At 43.3% G+C, this 22,823-nt stretch overlaps 1 protein-coding gene across 1 annotated transcript in view; it reads right to left on the bottom strand.

The window, feature by feature from the left end:
* Positions 1-22,823, bottom strand: part of SIK3 (SIK family kinase 3) — a 772,688-nt gene that overhangs the window by 414,237 nt on the left and 335,628 nt on the right. Inside the window, exons 9-10 of the mRNA XM_053691386.1 lie at positions 19,186-19,326; positions 11,339-11,416 (exon numbers count right to left, since the gene is read on the bottom strand). Coding sequence (XP_053547361.1) covers positions 11,339-11,416; positions 19,186-19,326 — 219 coding nt within the window. The remainder of the gene's footprint in view (positions 1-11,338; positions 11,417-19,185; positions 19,327-22,823) is intronic.

The following is a 22,823-nucleotide window of genomic DNA, read 5'->3' on the forward strand; positions in this document are numbered from 1 at the left end:
TACTGAGCCGTTTCCTCTTTTCTTACACAGACCTAGAGATTTAAGCTCATAGTGAAAATCCCCTAATATCTCCTCAGCCCCAGTGTCTGCTAAGAAGGTGCTGTCTAAATTCTCCTCCTCTATAAATAGGAGTCTCTATGTCCCATAAATAAAGTGCTCCACTTCCATTGAGATCTTACACCAGACCCAGAATAAAAAGTCAGCACTTACCTTTTAATTATGCCCAACAGCAAGGCAGCTCAGCAGGTTTAAGAGGTCCTCTCCCTCCCATAGCCTGGGGAAAAAGATAAAGCCTGACTAATTTTAGTTAGGCTATCAGGAATAGGGCAGCATAAATATATGGGAGGCACAGTGAGAATTATGTCCCACAAGTTCCCATTGCTCTAAAGCCACCACTGTTCTACTGAAGAGACTGATCTGGACTACGGCTACACCCTAGAACAAAGCAGCACAATCTTGCACTACTTAAAAAATAATAAACTCTTGATTGAAAAATCTTATCTAACACCACTTTCTATCACTAACGTAGGCAAAGAGAATGACTAGAGTGGGAGGGAAGGGAGGAGCTATTTAACAGCTTTGCTGTGGTGCTCTTTGCCGCCTCCTGCTGACCAGGAGGTGAATATCCCATTAGTAATTAAGATGATCCGTGGACTCATTGTGTCATAAAAAAGAAAGAGAGAAAGAGAGAGAGAGAGAGATCAAAGATGACGCTACTTTTGGTTACTAAGACAATGATGTTCAAACGGAGCCAAATATGATTAATTTAAGGTATACAAGGCCACCAATAAGGAACCTATCTAGTCTTGAGAAAGGCCCCATTCAAGGGCCGAAACGCATTGACATATTGGTAAGTCGAATTTCAATCTTTTATATTGTTCTCTTGCGGTATTGCACTATCTGTTACATATGTTTACAGATCTCCTGCTGGAACCGATGCACTTCCACTAGAGGATTTCTACTAGAGGATTGTTTACACTTAATTTTGGACACATTACGTTTTTCACTATTTTTTACTACTTTTATTCATTTTGATTGTTTTACCATTTTTGTATTCGCTCATTGGCCACTTTACAATTTGCATTTTTATATTTTTCTTTTTATATATATTTTTTTCACCATGTGAAGAGACAGTAGACTCTCTCAAGGCTGTGTGAAAACATTTTATGCTTACCTGATAAATGTATTTACTTCATGGTGGTGAGAGTCCACAATCCATTACTCCAGGAAATGAGTCTTCGCTGTCACTAGAAGACGAGGATTCCCAAACCCAAAGAACTCTAAAAAAACCTCACTGGCATCTTAGTGTAAGGTTTAGCCAAGCAAAAGAGGCAGGAAAAAGTAATAAGAGCAAAATAATATAGGAGCAGGGAAAATAGATGTGCAAACAAAAAATACCAACCCAAAGGGAAAAAATAGGATGGGGACTTGAGGACTCTCACCACAATGAAATACCTAAATTTATCAGGGAAGCATAAATTAAATCAAACAGGTGGTGAGAGGAACAAATACCCAAGCTGTGAAGCCCACGAGTAATGAAATATAAGGGCGGGATAAAAGAACATCTTTTTTTCCATGAAAACATAATTTATGCTTACCAGATGAATTCCTTTCCTTCCTGGCAAGGAGAGTCCACGACTTCATGCCTTACTGTTGGGAATACAACACCTGGCCACCAGGAGGAGGCAAAGACACTCCAGCCAAAGGCTTAACTATCTCTCCCACTTCCGCTATCCCTCAGTCATTCTGCTGAGGGAACAAGGAAAAGTAGGAGAAACATCAGGGTATAAAGGTGCCAGAAGAATTAATATAAAAAGGGAGCCGCCCATCAAAAAATAAATTACATGCGGAGTCGTGGACTCCCTGCCAGGAAGGAAAGGAATTTATCTGGTAAGCATAAATTATGTTTTCCTTCCATAAGGAGGGGAGAGTCCACAACTTCATTCCTTACTGTTGGGAAAACTATACCCAAGCTCCAGAGAACACTGAATAAATAACGGGAGGGAAGAAAAAAGAGGCGGACCCAATTCTGAGGGCACAACACCCTGCAAAACTTTTCTCCCGAAAGTTGCTTCAGCCGAAGCAAACACATCAAACTTTAAAAAATTTAGAAACATTTTTTAAGGAGGACCAGGTAGCTGCCTTACAAATCTGATTCATTGAGGCTTCGTTCTTAAAAGCCCAGGAGAAGCCACTGCTCTAGTGGAATGAGCCGTCATCCTCTCAGGAGGCTGTCGTCCCGCTGTCTCATAAGCGAAGCGGATGACACTCCTCAACCAGAAAGATAGGGAAGTCGTAGTAGCCTTCTAACCCTTACGCTTCTCCGTATAGACAACAAACAAAGAGGAAGATTGTCTGAATTCCTTAGTAGCCTGAAGATAGAACTTCAATACATGAACCACATCCAGATTGAGAAGCAAGCCCTACTTGGGCCGCTTCTTCAGTTGAGAACAGTTGTGAGCTTCCGCCAACTGAATAATCCAAACCACTTCTTTCATGGCTAAAGAACTCAGAGTTCCCCCCAAGTGGTTGATGTAAGCCACTGAGGTTAAATTGTCTGACTGGAACCTGATAAACTGGGCTAAAGCTGAGACCAAGCCATCAGAGCATTGAAAATCGCCCTCAACTCCAAAATGTTTATGGAGAGAGCTGACTCCTCCAGAGTCCCTGCTCCTTTAACGAGTCCCAGACTGCTCCTTAACCCAGCAAGCTGGGTTATGTGGTCACAATCACCCAGGAAGGTCTCCGAAAAACATGTTTCCTGAGACAGATGTTCCTGAGACAGCCACCACGGGAGAGTCTCTTGTTGACTGATCCAGATCTATTCTCTGAGACAGATCTGCATAATCCCCATTCCATTGTCTGAGCATGCACAACTGCAAAGCTCTCAAATGGAATCGAGCAAAGGGAATGATGTTTATGGAAGCAATCATCAGACCAATTTCCTCCATACATTGAGCAACTGACAGCCGAACAATAGACTGTAGAGAGAGGCAAACAGAAAGAATCTTGGCTTTTCTGACCTCCGTCAGAAATATTTTCATTGATAGGGAATCTATTATAGTCCCTAAGAAAACTACCCTTGTAGCTCTTTTCCAGACTCATTTTTCATCCGTGGGAACATAGAAAACACAACAAGATCTCTGTACAAGAGTTAAAAAGATGGCTCCTGAACCAAAATGTCGTCCAGATAGTTCGCCACTGCAATTCCATGAAACTTGATCACTGCCAAGAGAGCCCTGAGAACTTTTGAGAAAATTCTGGGAGTTGTGGCAAGGCCAAACGGAAGAGCCACAAACTTTAAGTGTTTGTCCATAAAGGCAAAAAATAAAAAGCTTCACCTCCTCCTTGCACCGAAGGCAAAGAGAATTACTTGGGATTGTGGGAAGGGAAGTGACATTTAACAGCTTTACTGGGGTGCTCTTTGCCTCCTCCTGCTGGCCAGGAGTGAAATTCCCAATAGCAATTGATGATTCCGTGAACTCTGCATATCTTATCGCTCCTATCTACATAAAATATATAATGCAAAAAAATTCTGATTAGTGGCCAAATGAACACTAAGATAAATAGGAAATGTACCTATGCAATAGAAGCTGATTATAATATTTCTCCTATATACATAAGGAGAAAAGAATCATATTAGTGCTAAAAGATACACTAAAATAAAAATGACAATAAATGTAGGCATAGTCAGAGTTGAACATCTACCTTCAATGAGATAGATATCAATCTTATGAATATGAGTGAGATAAGTATGAAATCAATCATATAAATGAGCCCAGAAACTCTAAGAAAGGGCAAAGATCTCATGACAATAGATAATTAGATCTTTTACGCCTTATAAGCAAAATATCTGGAAAAGGATTAAACATATTAGTGTTCTAATCACAATATAAACATGTATCTTACACAATACATATATAAAGCTGAAAATGTCAGAGCTGAAAATCTCACAATAAGAGAGATTGAAAAGCATGTCAATTCAGAGGAAATAGTGTTATGACCTCAGCAAATATATGTCCCTCAGTAAACACAGTGTCTTCTTACCAGACCTCTGGAGCCGAAAGGAGTACTGCGAAACAGGCGAGCATCAAGTCCGGATCTCTTCGTAAGGAGGCCGCACACACTGCACCTCTATGAGGAATGTGTACACCCCACTCTCCTTACTCCCGGGAAAACTCGTCTCCCTTTCATCTACCTTGTGTGGCTTGTCTGCCTCTCCATCTGCTCCTCCGGTCGCCGTCAGTGACGTCACAGCCTGTGTGATCTCCAAACATCCACGGGACTTACAGCTGCAGGTAGCGGCAGGGGGTGCGTGTGCTTTGAGCTATGCTGAAAGCAATAGTTGATCCAAAGAAGATACGCTCAAGCACCAACGTTCAATATGTAATACTTCACTTTTATTTAGTAATCCATAGTAAAGTTTTCAATCTCTAAACGCTCAGTACATTGTGTTCCCTGTTCATAGGAGTACTCTTTTACTGATATTGTGATTGACTGACATTTAAGGTACAATCCTTGAATAACGAACACAAGTACTTTTGCAGCGACTGTATAAACACACATCACCAAACCATGTTGAATCAGAGAACAAAATATTGAACTGAATATTTTAATTAATTGTATACTAAAGCCAAAAGAACCTATTCCCAAAAGTTTATTAAATCGTAATAGGAATTGAGCCCATAGGGTATTCTTGTTTTCAATTTAAAAATCCAAAGCATGCCCCAAATAAGAAAAAAATATTATCAACACTAGATAATAAATACTATAAAAGAGAAGGAAAAAATCAAATTCTCTTGAAACAGCACACACGCCACCCTGTCTCCTATTAAGATTAAATACTAATCAATATTGGAAATCTCTAGTCTATTCCAAGGTGTATTAAAATTAATTGCCACAAGGTGGCAGCAAACAGGGAATTTCAGGGAAAAACCCAAGTCTCAATCTGAATGATTATAAAATCAGGTTAAAAATAAAAAACTAGTGGCAAAAATAGGTAAAACCTGTGGCTTGACTTCAGAAAAACAAGTACTGACACACAGTTCTGTCCTGCACCCACAGTCTCTACACTAAATCTCAAGAGATAGACGACTATGCAATGTATGAAATGCAAAGTTTAGCTTTCTTAGGACGGATTCAATAGTCCGCAGCGGCACCTCCAAATATCTTAAGTCAAAGATGTACACTGCTCTGTAACTTAGAACAATACCCTCACAATCACAACCATTATAAAATGACTGGGATTCCTCTACATCTTAGAGAAAACAGAAGTCGGGCATTTATTAAGTGACAGGCTAAATGGCGCTAACAATATCATTGTCTCGCTGCTGACAACTTCTAAGGTAGATACTGATTAACAACCTCCATGAATAACCTTTAAGGCCGATCATAGGGAGGTAAAAACAAAATGTATGCTTACCTGATAAATTTATTTCTCTTGTGGTGTATCCAGTCCACGGATTCATCCATTACTTGTGGGAACTAAGAGCGATATTCAATGCTCTTCAGGCTTGGCCTCAGCTAGCTGCGGTCAGGTTCATCAGATTTCAGTCGGACAACATCACGACTGTAGCCTATATCACCCATCAGGGGGGAACAAGGAGCCCCCTGGCAATGTTGGAGGTTTCAAAGATAATTCTATGGTCAGAGGTTCACTCTTGCCATCTCTCAGCTATCCATATCCCAGGAGTAGAGAACTGGGAGGCGGATTTTCTAAGTCGGCAGACTTTTCATCCGGGGGAGTGGGAGCTCCATCCGCAGGTATTTGCCCAGCTGATTCAACTATGGGGCAAACCAGAACTGGATGTCATGGCGTCTCGTCAGAACGCCAAACTTCCTTGTTACGGGTCCAGGTCAAGGGATCCCCAGGCAGCGCTGATAGATGCTCTAGCAGCGCCCTGGTCCTTCAGCCTGGCTTATGTGTTTCCACCATTTCCTCTGCTCCCTCGTCTGATTGCCAAGATCAAGCAGGAGAGAGCTTCTGTGATTTTGATAGCTCCTGCGTGGCCACGCAGGACTTGGTATGCAGATCTGATGGACATGTCATCCTTTCCACCATGGACTCTGCCGCTGAGGCAGGACCTTCTACTTCAAGGTCCCTTCAAACATCTAAATCTAATTTCTCTGCGTCTGACTGCTTGGAGATTGAACGCTTGATTTTATCAAAGCGTTGTTTTTCCGAGTCGGTCATTGATACCTTAATTCAGGCTCGAAAGCCTGTCACCAGGAAAATCTATCATAAGATATGGTGTAAATATCTTCATTGGTGTGAATCCAAGGGTTACTCATGGAGTAAAGTCAGGATTCCCAGGATATTATCTTTTCTCCAAGAAGGATTGGAAGAAGGGATTGTCAGCTAGTTCCTTAAAGGGACAGATTTCTGCTCTGTCTATTCTTTTGCACAAGTGTCTGGCGGATGTTCCAGACGTTCAGGCGTTTTGTCAGGCTTTAGTTAGAATCAAGCCTGTGTTTAAACCTGTTGCTCCGCCATGGAGTTTAAATTTAGTTCTTAAAGTTCTTCAAGGGGTTCCGTTTGAACCTCTGCATTCCATAGATATCAAGCTTTTATCTTGGAAAGTTCTGTTTCTGGTAGCTATCTCTTCGGCTCGAAGAGTTTCAGAGTTATCTGCCTTGCAGTGTGATTCCCCTTATCTGATCTTCCATGCAGATAAGGTAGTTTTGCGTACCAAACCTGGGTTTCTTCCTAAGGTGGTATCTAATAGGAATATCAATCAGGAGGTGGTTGTTCCGTCACTGTGTCCTAATCCTTCTTCAAAGAAAGAACGTCTTTTACACAAACTTGACGTGGTTCGTGATTTAAAGTTTTATTTACAAGCTACTAAAGATTTTCATCAAACATCTACATTGTTTGTTGTCTACTTCTTTTTGGCTGAGAAGCATAATCTGCTTAGCTTATGAGACTGCTGGCCAGCAGCCTCCTGAAAGAATTACAGCTCATTCCACTAGAGCAGTAGCTTCCACATGGGCTTTTAAAAATGAGGCTTCTGTTGAACAGATTTGTAAGGCGACAACTTGGTCTTCGCTTCCTACTTTTTCTAAATTCTACAAATTTGATACTTTTGCTTCTTCGGAGGCTATTTTTGTGAGAAAGGTCTTACAGGCAGTGGTGCCTTCCGTTTAAGTTCCTGCCTTGTCCCTCCCTTCATCCGTGTCCTATAGCTTTGGTATTGGTTCCCACAAGTAATGGATGAATCCGTGGACTGGATACACCTTACAAGAGAAAACAAAATTTATGCTTATCTGATAAATTTATTTCTCTTGTGGTGTATCCAGTCCACGGCCCGCCCTGTCATTTTAAGGCAGGTTATTTTTATTTTTAAACTACAGTCACCACTGCACCCTATAGTTTCTCCTTTTTCTTGCATGTCTTCGGTCGAATGACTAGGAGGTGGCAGTTAGGGGAGGAGCTATATAGACAGCTCTGCTGTGGGTGATCCTCTAGCCACCGCTCTAGTGGAATGAGCTGTAATTCTTACAGGAGGCTGCTAGCCAGCAGTCTCATAAGCTAAGCGTATTATACTTCTTAACCAAAAAGAAAGAGAAGTTGCTGAAGCCTTTTGGCCTCTCCTCTGTCCAGAGTAGACAAAAAACAATGCAGATGTTTGACGAAAATCTTTAGTAGCTTGTAAATAAAACTTTAAAGCACGAACCACGTCAAGATTGTGTAATAGACGTTCCTTCTTTGAAGAAGGATTAGGACACAGTGACGGAACAACAATCTCCTGATTGATATTCTTATTAGATACCACCTTAGGAAGAAACCCAGGTTTGTTACGCAACACTACCTTATCTGCATGGAAGATCAGATAAGGGGAATCACACTGTACGGCAGATAACTCTGAAACTCTTCGAGCCGAAGAGATACCTACCAAAAACAGAACTTTCCAAGATAAAAGCTTGATATCTATGGAATGCAGAGGTTCAAACGGAACCCCTTGAAGAACTTTAAGAACTAAATTTAAACTCCATGGCGGAGCAACAGGTTTAAACACAGGCTTGATTCTAACTAAAGCCTGACAAAACGCCTGAACGTCTGGAACATCCGCCAGACACTTGTGCAAAAGAATAGACAGAGCAGAAATCTGTCCCTTTAAAGGAACTAGCTGACAATCCCTTCTCCAATCCTTCTTGGAAAAAAGATAATATCCTGGGAATCCTGACTTTACTCCATGAGTAACCCTTGGATTCACACCAATGAAGATATTTACACCATATCTTATGATAGATTTTCCGGGTGACAGGCTTTCAAGCCTGAATTAAGGTATCAATGACCGACTCGGAAAAACCATGCTTTGATAAAATCAAGCGTTCAATCTCCAAGCAGTCAGACGCAGAGAAATTAGATTTGGAAGTTTGAAGGGACCTTGAAGTAGAAGGTCCTGCCTCAGCGGCAGAGTCCATGGTGGAAAGGATGACATGTCCACCAGATCTGCATACCAAGTCCTGCGTGGCCACGCAGGAGCTATCAAAATCACAGAAGCTCATTCCTGCTTGATCTTGGCAATCAGACGAGGGAGCAGAGGAAATGGTGGAAACACATAAGCCAGGCTGAAGGACCAGGGCGCTGCTAGAGCATCTATCAGCGCTGCCTGGGGATCCCTTGACCTGGACCCGTAACAAGGAAGTTTGGCGTTCTGACGAGACGCCATGAGATCTAGTTCTGGTTTGCCCCATAGTTGAATCAGCTGGGCAAATACCTCCGGATGGAGCTCCCACTCCCCCGGATGAAAAGTCTGCCGACTTAGAAAATCCGCCTCCCAGTTCTCTACTCCTGGGATATGGATAGCTGAGAGATGGCAAGAGTGAACCTCTGCCCATAGAATTATCTTTGAAACCTCCAACATTGCCAGGGGGCTCCTTGTTCCCCCCTGATGGTTGATATAGGCTACAGTCGTGATGTTGTCCGACTGAAATCTGATGAACCTGACCGCAGCTAGCTGAGGCCAAGCCTGAAGAGCACTGAATATCGCTCTTAGTTCCCACAAGTAATGGATGAATCCGTGGACTGGATACACCTTACAAGAAAAATAAACATTAGGTATGTGTCCCCACTTCAACAGCCTCGAAGAGACATTAAACGCAATTTTTTTTCTTTCATGATTTAGAAAGAGCATGCGATTTCAAACAACTTTCCAATGTAATTCTGTTATCTAATTTGCTTAATTCTCTTGATTGCCTTTCTTTAAAAGCATATCAAGATAGGCTCAGTAGCTGCTGATTGGTGGCTGCACATAGATGCCTCGTGTGATTGCCTCACCCACGTGCATTGCTATTTCTTCAACAAAGGATATCTGAAGAATAAAGCAAATTAAATAATAGAAGTAAAATGGAATGTTGTTTAAATTTGTATTCTCTATCTGAATCCTGAAAGAAAAATTTTGGGTTCCATGTCCCTTTAAGTCTTAGCGAACAAGCTGCAGAACACCTGGCGTCAGAAAAAGCCATACAGTGTTGAGAGCGTGCCAAACAAACTGTATTGCGGCGGGAAAAAGAATTTTACCCTAACACCGCACCCTGCGTCTTGAGTAAAGATCAGGAATCTACCTGAATTTAAATGCAAAATGCTGCTCGCTGTCATAATAGAACAGCGCAGTGGCAGCTGGTCCCGGCAGGACTAGTATTCACCCACACTAAAGTACTTCATGACGAGAACATTTAATCCGCCATGAACACTTGTCCTTAGATTTCACCCTCCTAGTACTTCTAACACTGAATGAAATTTCCCAACAAAAACCGAGAACGGGAACAATTTTTAGTCATCAAGAATCTCCTCCCTGAAACCGGAGGAGCTGCAGGCCGTAGAGGAGTAACCTCAGAAAATGATTTAATAAAATCAATTAGGTAGCAGCGGCCCTCTGATAATTAAAATGGAGCCATGACGTAGTCTGTAATAGAAACCAACATACGCTAGCATTAGTCCGGACCTACATGCCTCAAGAGAAGCTGTAGAGAAATGGTCAAAATAAAAGAAAACTTATATAAGCAGGCTGAGATCTCCGATCCTATGTTTAAAAAGAGAAACGGAGTCACCGCCGCTGAGAAGGAGGGTATATGCACTAATGTAAAAACAGCTTCAACCAGAAGCAACCCATATAAGTGCATCTATTTTCACCCTCCCTAGATGCCCACCCCCACTAGGAAGATACCCAGCAATAAAATGAATCTGGATATTGCAGAATTATATAACATTAGCCTAGCGCCAGTTTTCTAAATGAAAGTTTTTCAGAAATATTTATCTACAAAAACAAATTTTACAGACCACTGATCCTTCCTCTACTGTGTGGGTCTGTTTCTTTCCTAAGCGCATCTGGGCACGCTGTCTAGTCACAGCCGCCGATCGCGCCATTAATCTTAATGTAGCTCGCTCCTGCTACCAGACCAGAGCAGGAGAGAGAAAAGACCCGCTCAGTAGAGCAAGGAGTGGTGGTCTGTAAAATTAGTTTTAGTAGATAAATATTTCTGAAAAACTTTCATTTAGAAAATTGGTGCTAGGCCTATGTTTTATAATTCTGCACTATGTGCAGAATTATATAACATTATTTGGTGGGTTTACTGGCCCTTTAATCTGTTAAAAGATATTCACATGGCAACAGAATCTATTTGTACCCCCAGAAATGTTAGAAAAAAACAAAGTTTAAAATGTTTAATATATACATAATTAAAATAACCAAAAAAGGCTCATAGAGTGTCAATAAAATATAAACATTACTTAATAAGGTCCTCTTCTACTATGAAAAAGCAGTAGAAATCAAACCAGTGCAGAAACATATCAGCAAAGGATATGGAATAGGAGCATAGTGAAGAACCAACAGGGGGAGGCAAAATAACTTTTCCCTGCGACACCCATTGAAGGTTTGTGACTTTTTCCCACAAAGTGAAAAATGAGGCACAATCCATACGGCAAACACATCCCTCTGACAAGGCACTGAATGAACTCTGAGGGGAAATGGCCCTCAACTCACTCTGAAAACCCCTCTCATTGACAGATCCTACGCACATCTTCATTCTTCACCTTCCTCCAGCAGAGGCAAAGACAAGACTGAGGTGCCAGGTAGGTGGGAGGGGTTTTATAGAGCTCTTCGGGTTTGGGAATCTTTGCCTCCTCCTAATGGCAGGGAAGGCTAATTCCCAGGAGTAATGGATCAAGGACTCTCACCATCTGTATGAAAGAAATTAGATTAAGTGGGGACCCTGCAGTATAGGGAACTAGGCTTCAATGAAGACCTGTATCTCCCCTTAAACCTGAACCTCTGACCTTTGTGTACCCTATTACATACATAATTAGGAACATTGCAAGATTAAAACAGGCACTTACCTCAACAATTTGATTTTCTGGATTGATGAGCTGAACCTGTGGTACATTCATGCTGACAGTATTACTACCGGGATCACTCTGGAGAAGATAAAGAAGTCAGATGGGTTATAGTATAGATGGGAGGGCTCAATAATAAGGAAGGACACAAGCAGGAAAACCTGGGACAGACAGCATGAAAAAAACCTAGAGAAATTAAACAAACACTGACTGCCAGCTGAGATATAAACTGGGTAACATGGAATAGCTAGCTGCTGCCCCTAGTCTGTGTGTTACTAATACTCCAGGTCACAGGGTCACTAGCTGCTGCCCCTGGTCTGAGGGTTACTAATACTCCAGGTCACAGGGTCGCTAGCTGCTGCCCCTGGTCTGAGGGTTACTAATACTCCAGGTCACAGGGTCACTAGCTGCTGCCCCTGGTCTGAGGGTTACTAATACTCCAGGTCACAGGGTCACTAGCTGCTGCCCCTGGTCTGAGGGTTACTAATACTCCAGGTCACAGGGTCACTAGCTGCTGCCCCTGGTCTGAGGGTTACTAATACTCCAGGTCACAGGGTCACTAGCTGCTGCCCCTGGTCTGTGTGTTACTAATACTCCAGGTCACAGAGTCACTGGCTACTGCCCCTGGTCTGTGTGTTAATAATACTCCAGGTCACAGAGTCACTGGCTGCTGCCCCTGGTCTGAGGGTTAATAAAACTCCAGGTCACAGAGTCACTAGCTACTGCCCCTGGTCTGTGTGTTACTAATACTCCAGGTCACAGGGTCACTAGCTGCTGCCCCTGGTCTGTGTGTTACTAATACTCCAGGTCATAGTCTAACTGGCTACTGCCCCTGGTCTGTGTGCTACTAATACTCCAGGTCACAGAGTCGCTGGCTGCTGCCCCTGGTCTGAGGGTTACTAATACTCCAGGTCACAGGTTCACTAGCTGCTGCCCCTGGTCTGTGTGTTACTAATACTCCAGGTCACAGGGTCACTAGCTGCTGCCCCTGGTCTGAGGGTTACTAATACTCCAGGTCACAGGTTCACTAGCTGCTGCCCCTGGTCTGAGGGTTACTAATACTCCAGGTCACAGAGTCACTGGCTGCTGCCCCTGGTCTGTGTGTTACTAATACTCCAGGTCACAGAGTCACTGGCTGCTGCCCCTGGTCTGTGTGTTACTAATATTCCAGGTCACAGAGTCACTGGCTGCTGCCCCTGGTCTGAGGGCTACTAATACTCCAGGTCACAGAGTCACAGGTTACTGCCCCTGGTCTGTGTGTTACTAATAAGAGACCGCCCCTGGTCTGAGTGTTACTAATAAGTGATTGCCCCTGGACTGTGTGTTACTAATACTCCAGATCACAGAGTCACTGGCTACTGCCACTGGTCTGTGTGTTACTAATACTCCAGGTCACAGAGTCACAGGCTACTGCCCCTGGTCTGTGTGCTACTAATACTCCAGGTCACAGTGTCACCGGCTACTGAGCCTGGTCTGTGTGCTACTAATACTCCAGGTCACAGAGTCACCGGCTACTGCCCCTGGTCTGAGTGTTGTTAATACTCCAGGTCACAGAGTCACTAGCTACTGCCCCTGGTCTGTGTGTTATTAATACACCAAGTCACAGAGTCACCGGCTACTGCCCCTGGTCTGTGTGTTACTAAATAAGTGACTGCCCCTGGTCTGAGTGCTACTAATACTCCAGGTCACTGAGTTACTGGCTACTGCCCTTGGTCTGTGTGCTACTAATACTCCAGGTGACAGAGTCACTGGCTGCTGCCCCTGGTCTGAGGGTTACTAATACTCCAGATCACAGAGTAACTGGCTACTGCCCCTGGTCTGTGTGCTACTAATACTCCAGGACACAGAGTCACCGGCTACCGCCCCTGGTCTGAGTGTTGTTAATACTCCAGGTCACAGAGTCACTAGCTACTGCCCCTGGTCTGTGCGTTATTAATACACCAAGTCACAGAGTCACCGGCTACTGCCCCTGGTCTGTGTGTTACTAAATAAGTGACTGCCCCTGGTCTGAGTGCTACTAATACTCCAGGTCACTGAGTCACTGGCTACTGCCCTTGGTCTGTGTGTTACTAATACTCCAGGTGACAGAGTCACTGGCTACTGCCCCTGGTCTGAGGGTTACTAATACTCCAGATAACAGAGTAACTGGCTACTGCCCCTGGTCTGTGTGTTACTAATACTTCAGGTCACAGAGTCACCAGCTACTATTCCTGGTCTGTGTGTTACTAATACTCCAGGTCATAGTCTAACTGGCTACTGCCCCTGGTCTGTGTGTTACTAAAACTCCAGGTCACAGAGTCACCGGCTATTGCCCCTGGTCTGTGTGTTACTGATAAGTGACTGTTCCTGGTCTGAGTGCTACTAACACTCCAGGTCTTTGAGTCACTGGCTACCGCCCTTGGTCTGAGGGCTACTAATATCCCAGTTAATACTCCAGGTCACAGAGTCACTGGCTACTGCCCCTGGTCTGTGTGTTATTAATACACCAAGTCACAGAGTCACCGGCTACTGCCCCTGGTCTGTGTGTTACTAAATAAGTGACTGCCCCTGATCTGAGTGCTACTAATACTCCAGGTCACTGAGTCACTGGCTGCTGCCCTTGGTCTGTGTGTTACTAATACTCCAGGTGCCTGGTCTGTGTGTTACTAATAAGTGATTACCCCTGGTCTGAGGGTTACTAATACTCCAGATCACAGAGTCACTGGCTACTGCCCCTGGTCTGTGTGCTACTAATACTCCAGGTCACAGAGTCACCGGCTACTGCCCCTGGTCTGTGGGCTACTAATACTCCAGGTCCCAGAGTCACCGGCTACTGCCCCTGGTCTGAGTGTTGTTAATACTCCAGGTCACAGAGTCACTAGCTATTGCCCCTGGTCTGTGTGTTATTAATACACCAAGTCACAAAGTCACCGGCTACTGCCCCTGGTCTGTGTGTTACTAAATAAGTGACTGCCCCTGGTCTGAGTGCTACTAATACTCCAGGTCACTGAGTCACTGGCTACTGCCCTTGGTCTGTGTGTTACTAATACTCCAGGTGACAGAGTCACTGGCTACTGCCCCTGGTCTGAGGGTTACTAATACTCCAGATCACAGAGTAACTGGCTACTGCCCCTGGTCTGTGTGTTACTAATACTTCAGGTCACAGAGTCACCGGCTACTGTCCCTGGTCTGTGTGTTACTAATACTCCAGGTCATAGTCTAACTGGCTACTGCCCCTGGTCTGTGTGTTACTAATACTCCAGGTCACAGAGTCACCGGCTATTGCCCCTGGTCTGTGTGTTACTAATAAGTGACTGTTGCTGGTCTGAGTGCTACTAACACTCCAGGTCTTTGAGTCACTGGCTACCGCCCTTGGTCTGAGTTTTACTAATACTCGAGGTCACAGAGTCACTGGCTACTGCCCCTGGTTTGTGTGTTACTAATACTCCAGGTCACAGAGTCACTGGATACTGCCCCTGGTCTGAGGGCTACTAATATCCCAGGTCACAGTGTCACTGGCTACTGCCCCTGGTCTGTGTATTACTAATACTCCAGGTCACAGAGTCACTGGCTACTGCCCCTGGTCTGAGGGTTACTAATACTCCAGGTCACAGTGTCACTCGCTACTGCCCCTGGTCTGTGCGTTACTAATATACCAGGTCACAGAGTCACCGGCTACTGCCCCTGGTCTGTGTGTCACTAATAAGTGACTGCCCCTGGTCTGAGTGTTACTTATACTCAAGATCACAGAGTCACTGGCTACTGCCCCTGGTCTGTGTGTTACTAATACTGCAGGTCACAGAGTCACCGGCTACTGCCCTTGGTCTGTGTGTTACTAATACTACAGGTCACCGAGTCACTGGCTACTGCCCTTGGTCTGTGTGTTACTAATAAGTGACTGCTCCTGGTTTGAGGGTTACTAATACTCCAGGTCATAGAGTTACTGGCTACTGCCCCTGGTCTGTGTGTTACTAATACTCCAGGTCACAGAATCACTGGCTACTGCCCCTGGTCTGTGTGTTACTAATAAGTGGCTGCCCCTGGTCTGAGAGTTACTAATACTCCAGTTCATAGAGTTACTGGCTACTGCCCCTGGTCTGAGGGTTACTAATACTCCAGGTCACAGAGTCACCGGCTACTGCCCTTGGTCTGTGTGTTACTAATAAGTGACTGCCCCTGGTCTGAGGGTTACTAATACTCTAGGTCACAGAGTCACAGGCTACTGCCCCTGGACTGTGTGTTACTAATAAGTGACCTCCCCTGGTCTGAGTGTTACTAATACTCCAGGTGCCTGGTCTGTGTGTTACTAATAAGTGATTGCCCCTGGTCTGAGGGTTACTAATACTCCAGATCACAGAGTCACTGGCTACTGCCTCTGGTCTGAGGGTTACAAATACTCCAGATCACAGAGTCACTGGCTACTGCCCCTGGTCTGAGTGTTGTTAATACTCCAGGTCACAGAGTCACTGGCTACTGCCCCTGGTCTGTGTGTTATTAATACACCAAGTCACAGAGTCACCGGCTACTGCCCCTGGTCTGTGTGTTACTAATACTCCAGGTCACAGAGTCACAGGCTACTGCCCCTGGTCTGTGTGCTACTAATACTCCAGGTCACAGAGTCACCGGCTACTGCCCCTGGTCTGAGTGTTGTTAATACTCCAGGTCACAGAGTCACTGGCTACTGCCCCTGGTCTGTGTGTTACTAAATAAGTGACTGCCCCTGATCTGAGTGCTACTAATACTCCAGGTCACTGAGTCACTGTCTGCTGCCCTTGGTCTGTGTGTTACTAATACTCCAGGTCACAGAGTCACTGGCTACTGCCCCTGGTCTGAGGGTTACTAATACTCCAGATCACAAGAGTAACTGGCTACTGCCCCTGGTCTGTGTGTTACTAATACTTCAGGTCACAGAGTCACCGGCTACTGTCCCTGGTCTGTGTGTTACTAATACTCCAGGTCACAGACACCGGCTATTGCCCCTGGTCTGTGTGAGTGCTACTAACACTCCGGGTCTTTCAGTCACTGGCTACCGCCCTTGGTCTGAGTGTTACTAATACTCGAGGTCACAGATTCACTGGCTACTGCCCCTGGTTTGTGTGTTACTAATACTCCAGGTCACAGAGTCACTGGATACTGCCCCTGGTCTGAGGGCTACTAATATCCCAGGTCACAGTGTCACTGGCTACTGCCTCTGGTCTGTGTATTACTAATACTCCAGGTCACAGAGTCACTGGCTACTGCCCCTGGTCTCAGGGTTACTAATATTCAAGGTCACGGTGTCACTGGCTGCTGCCCCTGGTCTGTGTATTACTAATACTCCAGGTCACAGTGTCACTGGCTACTGCCCCTGGTCTGTGCGTTACTAATACACCAGGTCACAGAGTCACCGGCTACTGCTCCTGGTTTGTGTGTTACTTATACTCCAGATCACAGAGTCACTGGTTACTGCCCCTGGTCTGTGTGTTACTAATACTCCAGGTCACAGAGTCACCGGCTACTGCCCTTGGTCTGTGTGTTACTAATACTCCAGGTCACAAAGTCACTGGCTACTGCCCCTGATCTGTGTGTTACTAATACTCCAGGTCACATAGTCACTGGCTACTGCCCTTGGTCTGTGTGTTACTAATACTCCAGGTCACCGAGTCACTGGCTACTGCCCTTGGTCTGTGTGTTACTAATAAGTGACTGCCCCTGGGTCTGAGGGTTACTAATACTCCAGGTCATAGAGTTACTGGCTACTGCCCCTGGTCTGTGTGTTACTAATACTCCAGGTCACAGAATCACTGGCTACTGCCCCTGGTCTGAGTGTTGCTAATACTCCAGGTCACAGAATCACTGGCTACTGCCCCTGGTCTGTGTGTTACTAATGCTCCAGGTCACAGTCTCACTGGCTACTGCCCCTGGTCTCCAGGTCACAGAGTCAATTACTACTGCCACTGGAAAGAGCTCAACCGTGGCTTACTAGCCCTAGTCAAGAAATAGATTGTTAATAGCTCTGGTTAGGAAATAAATTAATAGCCCTGGTTAGGAAATAAATTGTTACTAGCCCTGGTTACAAAAATAGTTACTTGCCCTGTTCATGAGATAGATTGTTACTAGCACTGGTCAGGAAATAGATTGTTACTAGCCTGGTCAGGAAATAGATTGTTACTAGCCCTGGTCAGGTAAGTTAAACAGTAAATACATGTAAGACACAATGATGTATTTTATGCAAAAAGTGTAAATGTTTAGTTTCTATAAAGTAATGGGTGTTGCCATGTTTGAACTAGTTTTCTATTTATCTCTGTTTGTGTAAACAAGAGTTTGTGAAATCCCTTTTACATTATCCTATCTTTCACACAGCCTTGTTTGGACAGTTTCTTTTATTGCCTATTTTATATTGCTCCCTAAATAGCTTCAAGGGGGAAACAGATAAGGGGCAATTTAAGTACAGACATGGCGGCACAAGTTACTTTATAGACACTGAGTAGAATTTAGAAAAACTATAATTAAATCACAGGAAAAGAGGGGGGGGCATAATGAAATTATATTGTAAAGTTTTTTAACTTCATATAATTAAACATTTCATATTACATTCTCACACTGCTTAATATCCCTTCAATGGGTTTGGTGTGAACACTGTGCTGGCTGATAACCTGGCTCAGATCTATGGGTTTGGTGTGAGCACTATGATAACCTGGCTCAGGTCAATGGGTTTGGTGTGAGCACTATGATAACCTGGCTCAGGTCAATGGGTTTGGTGTGAGCACTATTATAACCTGGCTCAGGTCAATGGGTTTGGTGTGGGCACTATTATAACCTGGCTCAGGTTAATGGGTTTGGTGTGAGCACTATTATAACCTGGCTCAGGTCAATTGGTTTGGTGTGAGCACTATTATAACCTGGCTCAGGTCAATTGGTTTGGTGTAAGCACTATTATAACCTGGCTCAGGTCAATTGGTTTGGTGTGAGCACTATTGTAACCTGGCTCAGATCAATGGGTTTGGTGTAAGCACTATGATAACCTGGCTCAGGTCAATGGGTTTGGTGTGAGCACTATGATAACCTGGCTCAGGTCAATGGGTTTGGTGTGAGCACTATTATAACCTGGCTCAGGTCAATGGGTTTGGTGTGAGCACTATTATAACCTGGCTCAGGTCAATGGGTTTGGTGTGAGCACTATTATAACCTGGCTCAGGTCAATGGGTTTGGTGTGAGCACTATGATAACCTGGCTCAGGTCAATTGGTTTGGTGTGAGCACTATGATAACCTGGCTCAGGTCAATTGGTTTGGTGTGAGCACTATGATAACCTGGCTCAGGTCAATTGGTTTAGTGTGAGCATTATGATAACCTGGCTCAGGTCAATGGGTTTGGTGTGAGCACTATTATAACCTGGCTCAGGTCAATGGGTTTGGTGTGAGCACTATTATAACCTGGCTCAGGTCAATTGGTTTGGTGTGAGCACTATTATAACCTGGCTCAGGTCAATTGGTTTGGTGTGAGCACTATTATAACCTGGCTCAGGTCAATGGGTTTGGTGTGAGCACTATGATAACCTGGCTCAGGTCAATTGGTTTGGTGTGAGCACTATTATAACCTGGCTCAGGTCAATAGGTTTGGTGTGAGCACTATGATAAACTGTCTCAGATCTCTTTGATCTGTAATAAAATTAAACAATCAGAATGTTTATTTGGTCCAGGAAGAAGAAGAATGCGTCACACATTAGTGAAAGTGGCAGCACCTTACAGTGGGGCTAAACAAACACAAACTCCAGGCAGTAGCCATATGTATTGAGAACAATAGTCAGCCCTTGGCTCTGTACATATCTTTTTTCTTATCTTGGGTTAATATTTATGGACTACGTTAGTTTACAGGATACAGAGATGTTACCTGGATGGATGGAGCGGAGAATGGTACAGTACGTGGCACACTGGGCAAGTTGGGAAGACGGAGATTCTTGTGTCTCTTCAGCCTTTCACAAAGCAAACTGTATATAGCGCTGAAGTAATCATACGCCTCTGTCCTCAAGGACTGGGTGAAAAAGACAGAACAGAGCACCATGAGTTGCTGGTAAAACACCACCTAGGTTTGGCGTCAATAAGAAATTACGCATTTGTTTAACTAAACAATTTGTATTAACCGGTTTCTGCACACACATGAATTAAACACCTTAACATACTAATGTATACCCTGTACAATAGAACCAAGGACACATTATCATTCTGAGAACTTGACAGTAGTACAGGAGGGCAACAAAAATAAACATGTGCTTAAGTTGTTTATTGTACGTCTGATATGCAAGTTTATATAGAAACTGAAATCTGTTTTAGCACTTGCAGGTAATTCTTGAAACTCTGAGTAACTAAATGTGAAGCAGGAAATGTTTAAGACAATGGAGTTAGCAGCTAATCATCCCCTTGGAGACAGGCGACACGTCAACCTCTCCCCTCTAGTTTTACAGTTTAGCTAAATTGAGAGAGAAGAAGGAAGAGGAATAAGAAAGTCTGATTGAAACAACAAGAGCAGCACAATAGGAGATACAGATTCTAAACAACTGAAAGGGAAATCTTGTTATGGCGACAAAATACAACAATCGCCCAAGAAAATAGATAATGTGAAAACTTCTGCGTAGGCGCCAAAATACTTTAAAGCAATAACACTTTCTGACTGTTATGTATCAGGACTGTGTGGCTGCTTTAAACAGGCACTTAAGCCAAGCACAGAGCCAAAGACAAAACCGTTGAAGGCGGCATGAGGAGGCCACCCTTACTGTGAACAGTGCTTCTGCAAATTACTCATAAACCTGCTACCCTTTAGCGTAAAGCCAGAACAAGGGGTCATGATCTCAAGCAGAAGGTAGTAGGTTCTGGAGTAATATTCAGAAAGGCTACTTCACACAAAGGGTGGTCAATTTATACAATACATTTCCATTAGTGGTGGTAATGATAAACACTGTGGGGGACTTCTGGGATAAGCATAAGGCTATCCTACATACTAATTAATGCCTGGGATAAGCATAAGGCTATCCTATGTACTAATTACTACCTGGGAAAAGCATAAGACTAGCCTATCTACTAATTAATGCCTAAGATAAGCATAACGCTATCCTACGTACTAACTACTGCCTGAGATAAGCATAAGGCTGTCCTACGTACTAATTAATGCCTGGGATAAGCATAATACTATCCTACATACTGATTACTGAATGGTATAAACATAATACTATTCTTTGTCCTAACTAATGCCTGAGATAAGCAAAATGCTATTCTATGCACTAATTAATACCTGGGATAAGGCTATCCTACATACTAATTAATACCTGGGATAAGGCTATCCTACATACTAATTAATGCCTGAGATACGCATAAGGCTATTCTACGTACTAATTAATGCCTGGGATAAGCATAAGGCTATCCTACGTACTAAGTAATGCCTGAGATAAGCATAAGGCTATCCTACGTACTAATTAATGCCTGAGATAAACATAAGGCTATCCTACGTACTAATTTATGCCTGAGATAAGCATAAGGCTATTAAACTGAACAGGGTTATGTAGGAGAGACCACACATAAGGTCCGAGAAAGAATGAACCAGCACAAAAGTAACATTAGAACTAAACAGTTGAATGCACAAGTGGCGAACCACTTCATTACAGCAGGACATAGTTTGAGTCAATTTAGGTTTCAGATAATTGAGCAAGTGTGTTATCCTAGGAGAGGGGGCGACAAGGAAAACCTTTTAAAGCAAAGAGAACTTTATTGGATATGGGAATTGGATACCTTATACCCTGGAGGCATGAATAGAGAAATTAATTGGGCAGTATTTAACTGAAGGAGAGGAAATTTTGGAATAAAAAATGTGATAAAAATTTGTACTTTAAGTTTAGATTATTTAGAAATAGGAATGTATATGAATTAGGATAAAATGATAATGAATTTTGAAAAAGGATGTAATTTTTTCCAAATCAGTGGATCTATTTAGTTTAGATGTGGGAACGCCACAGTAATCAGCTGTTTTCCGGCCGGCTGTACACACGAGCGGCAGTTTATAACTAGTGGTTGCGATTTTAAATTGCTTTTTTTAGGATTCTGCTTATGGAACCTTTTTGGAACATTGTACTCACTTGGTGTGCCCAGCAGAACTACAGGACGATTGTGGAGACATCCCTGGGATGCTACTTCTATACTGTGAGACACCATTTGTTGATATGTGCTTTTATTATACCTCACAGTTGTTTAAGGTCTCAATGTGTGAGTTTGCAGTTGTTGATGTATCAATAAATCTATATATGTTTTTAACGTACTATGCTTAGAGGAGTGTGCACCCTTCTACTCTTGTTTTTTATTTAAGGTGCAGGAAGGAGTGTAAATTAATTGAGGGGTGGGGCTTAGGGTATTTAAAAAGTATGTTTTGTCTTAAATTATCAGACATAATTAAAGACTGAGGTCCGAAACGTTGGGGTGCTTTTATTAAGAAGAATTGGTGGTGCTGCTAAATTTTTGCTGTTGATACTGAACAGGAGCGATCACTTCAATTGTTTCCAGTATCTTTACACAAGCCAGAATGGCTTTGGCCTTTAAAAGGACATTGCACACTATATTTTTCTTTGCTTAAATGTTTTGTAGATGATCCATTTATATAGCCCATACAGAATTGTTTTTTTAACAATGTATAGTTTGTCTTATTTTTAAATAACATTGTGCGGATTTCTAACTCCTAACCAAGCCCCAACATTATAGATGGATACTGATGTCTACAGATTCATGCTTGCTCCTGTTTGATTAATAGTTTTTTATATGCAGGGGAGGGGGGAGTGTCTATTCATATTGATTTCCCAGCTCCTTTCACAGCCTAACCTCTTCAACAGTGCTAAACTATGAGCTTCTAAGTAATTTTTTAAAAGGTTTTATACTGGATTTTTAGATCCGTATCTGTGCATATTATTCTTTATAGTAGTGTATTATATGCAGCTATATGGAAATTGGTGTGTACTGTCCCTTTAAGGGATCTCAAGCATTCTAGAAGGTTTTGATAGAAACCATTTGTTTTGGTACCCCAATCCAAAGGGTCTTAAATTGACTTCTGACAAGCCTCCTGAACCAGGTTCAATCTGCCCCATACCTGAACCTTGTGTGGCCTGGGAGCTGCACCCTTATGTGGACCTTAAGCCAGGAGGGGGTTTCTAAGACTGTTTGTACTCAGTTCAAAGATACTTTGGAAGAATCTGTCCTCTGGGTTGATATATAGGTTGATACCTAGGTATACTCTTAAACAAAGAATACCATGAGAATGAAGCAAATTTTATAACAGAAGAAAATAGAAAATAATTGGGTTTCATGGAACTGGAGATAGATTGACGAAAGAACCAGCTGGTAAAACACCATGAAATCTGCAAACTAAATCCTTTACAGCTAGAACAGTGCAATGCACTTCTCATCTTGCTTTTCTCGCTACTCCAGGTGTGTTTCTTGCTCTGAAACATTTGGTCATTAGTTCAGGCAATTAATTCCAAAGAGATAGTCATCTAA

The sequence above is a fragment of the Bombina bombina genome, chromosome 8, assembly GCF_027579735.1.
Source record: "Bombina bombina isolate aBomBom1 chromosome 8, aBomBom1.pri, whole genome shotgun sequence".
Lineage (NCBI taxonomy): Eukaryota > Metazoa > Chordata > Amphibia > Anura > Bombinatoridae > Bombina > Bombina bombina.